Source organism: Sinocyclocheilus rhinocerous, unplaced genomic scaffold, assembly GCF_001515625.1.
Source record: "Sinocyclocheilus rhinocerous isolate Xijiao unplaced genomic scaffold, SAMN03320098_v1.1 scaffold44, whole genome shotgun sequence".
NCBI lineage: Eukaryota > Metazoa > Chordata > Actinopteri > Cypriniformes > Cyprinidae > Sinocyclocheilus > Sinocyclocheilus rhinocerous.
The window spans coordinates 1,077,077-1,087,593 of record NW_015631022.1 but is presented as its reverse complement, the minus strand read 5'-3'; the positions used below and the strand labels follow the sequence as shown (position 1 = coordinate 1,087,593).

At 34.9% G+C, this 10,517-nt stretch overlaps 1 protein-coding gene across 1 annotated transcript; it reads right to left on the bottom strand.

The window, feature by feature from the left end:
* Positions 1 to 3,026: 3,026 nt before the first annotated feature.
* slc25a48 (solute carrier family 25 member 48) lies at positions 3,027 to 9,701 on the bottom strand. The gene is made up of 7 exons (XM_016553647.1): positions 9,503 to 9,701; positions 8,710 to 8,753; positions 8,398 to 8,469; positions 5,745 to 5,997; positions 5,287 to 5,562; positions 3,880 to 4,013; positions 3,027 to 3,559 (listed from the first exon to the last, which is right to left on the bottom strand). The coding sequence occupies exons 1-7, from the start codon at positions 9,546 to 9,548 to the stop codon at positions 3,455 to 3,457; spliced, it is 930 nt and encodes a 309-aa protein (XP_016409133.1). The 5' UTR covers positions 9,549 to 9,701; the 3' UTR covers positions 3,027 to 3,454.
* Positions 9,702 to 10,517: the final 816 nt, after the last annotated feature.

Sequence of the window (10,517 nt, the reverse complement as noted above, 5' to 3'; positions counted from 1 at the left end):
TTGCGCAATCAGATTCCAAAAATGAAGCACTTGTAATTAGAGTATATTACACTTTAAAATGCTGATAATCAGATTACAGATACTTTTTATGGATTACATGATTACATATTATTCACACAATGGCAGTAAATAATTTATCATCTCCCTAATTATTCTTTTTTCTCCTTTAAACATCCTTTCTAAAAATCCTACTATGTCTCATTTAGCTTTAACTATATTCAAAAATGTAAATATATTTGCAAACCGTGCTTGGAAGAAGCTCTCAAGCAATTAGACCATGCATGAAACAAATAATTATGAAAGTTACTAAACACTGGTTATGTATAAACACTATATCTTCAGTAACTGCTGAAGTTTGGACTAAAATATTTCAAATCTGGGAGACTTTGGGTGAGTAATGTCATTGATGTCTTTATGTTTTTTAGTATTTGTTCATGTAATGCAGTGATTTCCAATGGTTTTTGTCAGCCAAACCCTTAAAATAAAATATTTACTTGAAATATCTCTTGAGGAACACTGTAAAAAAAAAATTGTAGTTTTTACAAAAGAATTTTGGCAGCTGTGGTTGCCAGAATACTTTTGTAAAACATACAGAAAAACTGTATAAAACTGTAATTTACAAACAAGAAAATTTGAATGTAAACCAGTAAATTCAACAATGCACACTGCTATTAAAATCTGTTTTGTACCTTTAACATACTGACAACCACCATAATAATGCAGGTGGTAAAAGAGAAAGCCACATGAAGAATCAAAGCTCATCACAAGTAGCTTCGCCACAAGCAGAAGTATATACTAATATATAGAAGGTGCACAGAGTCATTCATGCAAACACAAAACACCATCATGGTAACACACATGATACTTAAATAATGCATTCAACTTTCATTAAACAACAGTAGATGTAACATAAAGCCCAAATATACATAACTAATAACAAAAACTATAAAAAAAAACATGATTATTTAAACAAAATACTTTAAAATGTGGAGGGTCATGCAGGGAATTCTTGATAACTTTTTTTCCGTAGCTTTTCGTAGCGTTTTTACAGTTAAAATTACACTTATTTTTTACAGTGAAGTTAATATTTCAATCATTTAACATTCGTGCTTATAGTTCTCTGATGTCGGTTAATGGTCACTTTGGCATGCAGGTAAACAAATAAATATATTTTTTAGTGTTCATTTCAAGCGTTCCAGCACTTTTCTAATTTAATTAATTATTAGCTTTATATAAACTCAAAACCCCACTGCAGTTCGTTCATAAAGCCCAGTTTGGGAAACCCTGGTGTAATTTAATGTTTAATGCATTTTATATGTTGAAATCAAAAATGGAATATGCTATTTTTCTCTTTGCTTTTTTTATATCAATATGGTACATTTAATGGTATGTTTAAAACACGTTTGATCAAAAAAAGTCATCTAAAAGTAATCTAAAAAAGTAGTCGGATTACATTTACCTAAATAAGAAACCTAGATTATGTCACTAAAACTTTCATCATGTAATCAGTGACAGACTACAAATTGTAAATAATATACCCAGCACAGATTGTAGGTCAATATACTTGATCAACTTTTGATCAATATCATTTTATTGATATTTCTTGTTGCTATATCACTGAGAGTATTTTTCCTGCAGTTTCAAACATTTTCAGAGAAAATCATATTGTTTCTGAACAAGGGTCATTCTTTTCAGCCTTACTGAAGACCCCTCAACAATGCCATGTAGAAAAGGCTGGTCTCACAGTTTTGTTTTAGATACAGTGTCGCCATCTAGTGGAAACATTTTTCCTTTACATTTCCGTAACGTCACTACCAATTTTCCTGACATAATGACACAGCGCCACCTAGTGTATCACAAGCGACATCAACATCTTTCAATTGATATACTGTAGCAGAATCAGAATGGGCTATAGCCATATATACAGACATTATTATATTATTATACTATATTAGACAAAATATTGTGCACACCCTTTATTATAGGGGTTAATATCATTTGTGGAAGTTACAGAAAAAAACAAATGTTGCAATTATATTTTATTTATCTTTACACTGTATATATTCTCTAGGTTGTGTATCAGTGTAGTATAAATTGTGTTTAGCAGTGTTTAGTTCAAGTGGACAGTGAAACTTGTAAGTGCCTTAGTGTCAGACTTCCAAAAAGGGAAATTCATGGAGCTCTTTTAGCAGGAGCTGAACAGCCCAGTTGTTCGGTGTTTTAAGAACAGCTGTCTTTAAGTTTATGATTCACCAGGGAAGAAAAACAGTGAGCGAAAACTGAAAGTGAATGATAGTTGAACACTACAGAACAACAAACAACAGAACTACAGCAGCAAAGTGACAGCAAACCTCAATATTGACCTTGAAGACCCGGTTTCCTCAAAAACCAACATCCGTGAAAGAGCTGCAATTGCTAATACTTTAATCACAGACACCAATTCTAAAATGTGGAAGATGGTGTCATAATCATAAAACCTGGGCCGTTTGGAGCACTGAGATAAACATCTGCCCTGGTCAGACAAATCAGCTGACTTGAATATCATCAAACCACTAGGTTTTGGAGAGAAGCCTGAGAATTTGATTCCCTCCACCAACAACTCTGAATCAACTGGCAGATGTTCTCATAGACGACTTTTAAATGGAGACTATTTAAAAGTTGTATGAATCATTTCTGAGAAGGTTGGAGGCTGTATTAACAGCGAATGGTGCAAAGCACCTTCATAATGAAATATTGCCTATTTCCCAGGTGTTCACACTATTTGTCCAACCCCTGTACTTTTTACATCTTTCTTCTTGAGCTGATATTCCCATTTGCATAATAATCAGATGCTAATAAGACAGTGGAGGTTGCAATAAAAGAGCATCTGAAATATTAACTGTTTTCAAATTGCAATATTTTCAAAATTCTATCTCGAGAGGTACGTCGACAAAAATAAAAGCTCATTAAAATTCGTCAAGTAAAATACATCAGTATTAGTTTGAAATTGATTCACACAAACAAGCTAGCAGACACTTTACTTCAGCATACCATTTGATTTATTTACATATTTGAATAATATTTCATTAGCAGATAATCATTTTAAAGGCACATTGCACTGACAGCTGACTGAACTTATTTGAAAAGTAGATAAAAACTCATTCATGTACAGGCTAATGGTTTGTTAGGTGATAATGCATAAATGTGACCAATTGCAAATGCAGAATACATATACATGTGTACAAGCAAAATATAAATTAGTGTATAATTCTCATGCAGGTGATACATAATCATATATTAAAATATCTCAGCAAAATATTTTCAGACTAAGTACCTATTTTCTTAATATAAGAAAAACCTAAAAGCTTCACTGTTACTCTTCATTGTATCAACAATGAACTCACATGCAAGTCTCTACATGCCATTAAAATCACGAACCCTCTAAAACCCTCCTCGGGAGCAGAATGAGTCTGTTTTAGAAACTGCGGATAAACTGGAGGGAAAGCTCGTAACCAAGAAACATAGTTGCACACATTGGAAATCCTCTGATAGCATTGACAGTCGCTCCACGAAAGAAAACCTGCATTGGACATTGATAGTAAACAAGTGAAAAAAGAACAAAAGCATCAGTATTACATTCATATTTCACAAAACTCTGAATCAGCATATTAATTTTGGTTATAACTTATACCAGGCCTTTATAAACTGTGTATGTGACACACAAACACACACACACACATATACAGTATATATATATATTACATTTTATACCACCACATTTTTTAACCTGATTAAACATGTTTGAGCATGCACTTGTTTCAACTTGTTAACTGTTTAACAGCAGTGCATGTCCTGCAGCTGTTGCATTACAACTTTGTTTGAAACCCTTCAGCAACTTACATGTATTCCCTCTGTCTTGTAACTTTGCATGATGCAGTGCAGAATGCCCTTGTATTTCCTGTGCTGCATAGCATCCGCCTGCAACCGGCTTTTCACCACGTCTGCTGGTGTGGCGGTGACCCACGAGATGGATCCTGTGGAACAACAGCATAACCAACGGGTGAAATCTCATGTGAAGTATTCTGTGTCCTAAAAATACCTGACTCCCAATAGGGTCATATTTAGGTTAAACCAGGCCTTTCCCGTCATACACCAACAGGAGGGACATTTTTAATGGGAAGTACACTGACAAATTTCAAAACAATGCAGCCTCCCACTATCCTTAACCAAACGTACACTTGTTAATCTGTGCATGACTGCTGAGAACTGGTTTGGTGTGACACAGAGGGTCTGACATAGCTTTTAAACAATTCAACACTTGTGCAAACAGACTGAAAACCACTACAAGTGCATCTGGTGTTTCTTTTGGTAAGCATCACATTCAGGCTGGAAAAGAATAGCTCTGTTAAACCTAGTGAACTGCATTTTATGCAAGGTTTATTGTATTATACTGCATTCTGAGATAAGATATGACCACATTTTACAACAGTATTAAATATCTCTTTTGTGAAGCCAATCCTATAATGCATTATGACAAGCATAGAAAAAATTAAGCAGTAGGTCACCCAAAAATGAAAATGGACTGAAAATACTCACCGTCAGACCACGAGCAGTTTAGCATCGCATCACTTGCTCACCAGTGGATCCTCTGCAGTGAATGGGTGCCGTCAGAATGAGAGTCCAAACAGCTGATAAAAACATCACAATAATCCACAAGTAATCCACACCACTCCAGTACATCAATCAGAGGCAACAGTTTAAAGTTACAATGTCTTAGCGATGGATTTGTTTCTTACAGACACACAGCTGATGGACTGGAGTGGTGTGGATTGCTTGTGGATTATTGTGATGTTTTTATCAGCTGTTTGGACTCTCATTCTGACGGCACCCATTCACTGCAGAGGATCCATTGGTAAACAAGTGATGGAATGCTACATTTTTCCAAATCTGAAGAAGAAACAATCTTATCTACATCTTGGATTGCCTGAGAGTGAGTACATTTTCACCAAATTTACATTTTTGGCTGAACTGTTCCTTTAATGTGGCAGACCAAGTGAGAAAATGTTGATCATACATATAATCCATTCAATACTGAATGCAATCTATTTCAGATAGACTATTGTTGGACTCATGTTGTTAGCTTAGCAACAGGCTAACATAAAACTCTAATGCAAACATTTGCAAGTTGAGCCTGTGCATCTGAGAGTGTATTAAATCAGACTTATTAGGTTCCATTTTAGTTTGAAGGCTGTGTAGGCAGTAGACAGCAGCTACTAAGTTTTGGAATAGAGTCCGTGTCTCATTTACCTGCTAAACCTCCTGCTAGCCATATGCAGCAGGGATGGGGCGAGGCATTGCCATCAGGATTCAGCCAGTTACAGAATAACGTGTATGGTACGAAGTACAGGGTGTATCCAGGTACATCCCGTAATATCATGGCTCCCGCGCCTCTGTAGAGCCCTTGAATGCCCTCGTTCTGCAGGACGGTACTAATGCAGTGCAGTGGCCCTCTGTACAATGACTGGGACTGAATTCCCATTGACCGCAGAGGGACACTCCCATTCCCAGCAAGGTTAAAGTTCTCTGAAAACACACAAAACAGTAGATGAGAAACTCTCGGTTGCAAAATACATTATTTCCCTGGAAATGTTCATCTTTGAAAAGCTTTCAGCAACCATTAGGAATTTTTCTCTTAACAAGAACATGTGTTGTCTGAAGCCATGCATAGCTACAGGTGCTAAAATGTATTTATAACCACAGTTTACCTGCAAGAACAGGTTGGGTTTGCATCTGCAGTCTAATTTTGACAAGGTCAACGGGGGCGCCCACCCCCACTGAAACCAGACCAGTCAGCATGCTCGCTACAGTCAAGTCAAGCATGCTGCACGGGTGTCTGCCGTCACCATAACGATATCTGCTAATGAGGCGCTGCGTGTTGCTGAAGAAGCCGAACACCATAGAGTTATAGAGAGTGATGCTGGCCAATGGAAAGGACAGTCCTTTGAAAAAGCCCGTAACCTGAGACAACACAAAAGAGAGATGGGTTGTGTACTTTTGCTTCCAAGGAAAGGAAATACCTGTTTACACCACAAATTGGGTCATTCCTGATATGCAGTCTTTGGAATATAGTCCCAAACCTTGTGATGCGGATATAGCCTGCTCATTGAGTCTGGGAATAAAGTATAAATTTATACAAATTTTGTCCCATGCCCTTTGAATTTTATTGGTGGCTTTCGTCAATTCTGTATATCTTGATAGTTTTACAATTTGAGTTGAATTACTGAAATAAATGAACTTTTCCACGACATTCTAATTTATTGAGATGCACCTGTATATAATCATATGATATACAATTCCTAAAATGGAACCACATTATTATTTTCTCAGTAAAAATATGGGTGCTTTTTAATCATTTTCCTTCTTCTTTTTGAGCGGATGTTGCCGTTTTTGTTATTTCACAGAGTTCTGAATTTTTTACATGAAAAACTGGCAATTTATCCCAGATGTTTGCTTATTATTATTTTTTATTTTGTCCAGCTAAAATGTTTTCTTTTGGAATATTTGTTGTTTTATGGTTGTAATAATTGCTTTGGTCACACTTTAGTCTGGGGACCAATTCTCACTATTAACTAACAATTAACAACTATTTTTCCTCAGTAAACTCCTAATTTGCTGCTTATTAATAGTTAGTACGGTAGATGTTAAGTATGATAAAGGGTATTTAAAATATGGTCATGCAGAAAAAGGCATTAATATGTGCTTTGTAAGTACTAATAAACAGCCAATATGCTAGTAATATGTATGCTAAAAAGGAGCTAGTTAATAGAACTGGTCCCAAAACTAAAGTGTTACCATTGCTTTTCTGTCTTTAATATTGTTTTCCATCTTGTTGGTCTTGTGAAATATTCTTTTGAACTATCAAAAGACAGGCCCTTAATGACATCATCCTTCAGGAAGTGACACAATCTTTGGTAAAAAAAATTGGTATGATATTAATAACATTTCAAAAGATGAAAAAAAACTCAGTTTGTGTCAATCTCTGAGCAAAGGAAGTAACTTTAATCTTTATTTTCATTTGGATCCATCCTCTAATAGCCGTATATTCACTGTGTAAATAAGTACTCTTCATAAAGTTTAAGTACCTGAGAAAAAAACGCAGATCTCTTAATGTACAGCAAAACAAGAATGGCTCAACGAATACAAGGATCTGTGGCCTTTTTTTTTTTATTGGTCTTATGAAGTATTCTAATTTGTTGAGATAGTGAATTGGTGGGTTTTTGTTAAATGTGAGCCAAAATCATCACAATTAAAAGAACCAAAGACTTAAACTACTTCAGTCTGTGTGCATTGAATTTATTTAATACACGAGTTTTACAATTTGAGTTGAATTACTGAAATAAATGAACTTTTCCACGACATTCTAATTTATTGAGATGCACCTGTATATAATCATATGATATACAATTCCTAAAATGGAACCACATTATTATTTTCTCAGTAAAAATATGGGTGCTTTTTAATCATTTTCCTTCTTCTTTTTGAGCGGATGTTGCCGTTTTTGTTATTTCACAGAGTTCTGAATTTTTTACATGAAAAACTGGCAATTTATCCCAGATGTTTGCTTATTATTATTTTTTATTTTGTCCAGCTAAAATGTTTTCTTTTGGAATATTTGTTGTTTTATGGTTGTAATAATTGCTTTGGTCACACTTTAGTCTGGGGACCAATTCTCACTATTAACTAACAATTAACAACTATTTTTCCTCAGTAAACTCCTAATTTGCTGCTTATTAATAGTTAGTACGGTAGATGTTAAGTATGATAAAGGGTATTTAAAATATGGTCATGCAGAAAAAGGCATTAATATGTGCTTTGTAAGTACTAATAAACAGCCAATATGCTAGTAATATGTATGCTAAAAAGGAGCTAGTTAATAGAACTGGTCCCAAAACTAAAGTGTTACCATTGCTTTTCTGTCTTTAATATTGTTTTCCATCTTGTTGGTCTTGTGAAATATTCTTTTGAACTATCAAAAGACAGGCCCTTAATGATATCATCCTTCAGGACGTGACACAATCTTTGGTAAAAAAATTGGTATGATATTAATAACATTTCAAAAGATGAAAAAAAACTCAGTTTGTGTCAATCTCTGAGCAAAGGAAGTAACTTTAATCTTTATTTTCATTTGGATCCATCCTCTAATAGCCGTATATTCATTGTGTAAATAAGTACTCTTCATAAAGTTTAAGTACCTGAGAAAAAAACGCAGATCTCTTAATGTACAGCAAAACAAGAATGGCTCAACGAATACAAGGATCTGTGGCCTTTTGGAGTAGTTGTGACACATTAATTGTGAAAAATACTTGCCAGTACATTTTTATTTTATTTATAAAGACAGTCAGTGTAATAAAGCCTTACATTTTCCTTTTTGTAGATTGTTACAACACAGTGAAGCGTATTCTTGTATCCTTTGCCAGCTTGTAAACGAGTCTGTAAAAGGAGCACAAAGGAATTTATTTTTTTCATTATTCCCTCAATTGACACTTCATTCCTAACCAATACATTTTATACTGGTGGGAACTTAGAAAGTAAAACTGATTACCTTTAGAATGGAAATATAAATATATAATATGAACTACAGCATTTTACTGTATATGAATAAATAAAAAATACATAACATAGGAGGATATATACAAAATGAATCCCAAAACAAAGGATTTGTCTTGATACCTTGACTGTGTCAAGTGGATGTCCCACAATCACACTGGATGCTCCTGTAACCAAAAGCAGTTCAATATGTTGCAACTGAAGACAAAGACGATAATGATAGATTCTGCCTACTGCATAGCTTTGTAGGAGGCTCTTCTTGCAAAACAGAGTGTCCATTTTATGAATAAGTTACATTGTTATGAACATTTCGTGGTGGGTGCACAGGCACATTAGGGCTTTACAAAATAAATGTTTCCTTTCAATGGAGAACACCAGGTTTCCACCAAACCCCGTTTATGGCCGAGAAATGTCGAGCAGTCCTCAGTGCCAAAACGCGTAAACTCATGCAGAGTTGTTTGCACATAAAATACTTTGGACACAAATGACTGACTTGGTTTTGACGAACACGTGACAGAAATTTCGTTAAAATAGAAACGGTTTTTTATTCTCTTGAAACTTGTAGAAAAAATACTTTTTTTTTTTTTTTTTACTCTTTCAGGAGAACATCAGTTAACGTTAGCTGACAAACAAAAACAAAGACTCATTGACGCCTCTAACGCGGCTTCTTTCCATCTCTCAATCAAGCAAGCAAGCGTGTTTTCGACTCTCTATCCTGACAATGTTCCCTTTTTCTCTGTAGTTTCTTCTTATCTGTTGGGTTTTTACAAGATAAACTTCCTTTATGTTGCATATAGGGTTGCGATAAATCACACGATATTGCTCGGCAAAAATGTGCATTTCGGGGGTTTGTTTGTAGCTAATGTTAAACACATATGAAACTTTGTACAATATCGGCAAAACAAATAAAACTCACCTCCAATCCATCCTGCTAAGAAATCATCCAAATGAAAGACTGTCATTGTACAACAGAGTGAATTTACACCGGAGAATTCCACACAAACTTCAGCATTGATGCGGTTTCAATGTTCACGCTAAACATCCGTAAGCTTCATTTAATAGTTGGTCAGATCAATTAAAGCAGAGGTAGTAACTTCAGCCTCATCCACATATTTACATCGCTGAAGGGGGAGTGTATGGGGGCGTTGCCGAGATACGAAAATAGATTTGTCCTCCAACAAACGTTCAGAATTAGCCGATTAAAACAATATGCTGCATACATATTTCACACTATTGTGTAACATGACGGCTAAAATGTAGGATTCTTTATCATGTGACTCTTAACGTGGCTGCAGAATTTCTCTATATATTGAGGAATGCCTGGAATGTGGAGGTGTCCATAACACACATCTGATTGAACCATAAAACCAATGTTTTTCACAAACATTCTCTTGTAAATAATGTTTAAATTATTGCTAAATACTAATGTTGACTATTGTCCATTATTTATGCCCCCATCGCCCAAGACCTTGACATGAAAGGTAGGCTATATAGGTTGGGATGTAAACAAACCCTCTGTTAATAATATGCTTCAAGTCAATGTGGAAAGTTACTAGCTGTTGCACTGGAGTATTGTAAAGTAACTGATGTTTTGCAAACTTTTGTATGTGAACATAACTAAAAGCATAAGAGTTATGAGGACTGCCATTGAACAAAAAAAAAAAAATTAACCGACTATAAAACTGAAAACATAATTGCTGCCTTAAATCAAAATGGTGCCAAAGGTACACCATGCAGTGACTTGCACTTTTTCAACCCATTTTTAATTTTTATTTTAGAACTCTTAAGCTCATAGAATCAAGTAGTAAATAAATGATAGAAATTATTGTGAATGTGATTATTGTGGACTGATATCATATAGGATAATAAATTAACCTGCACGTATAGATGGTATTGACTAACCTGAAGCAATCAAACTGAAAACATGTTCC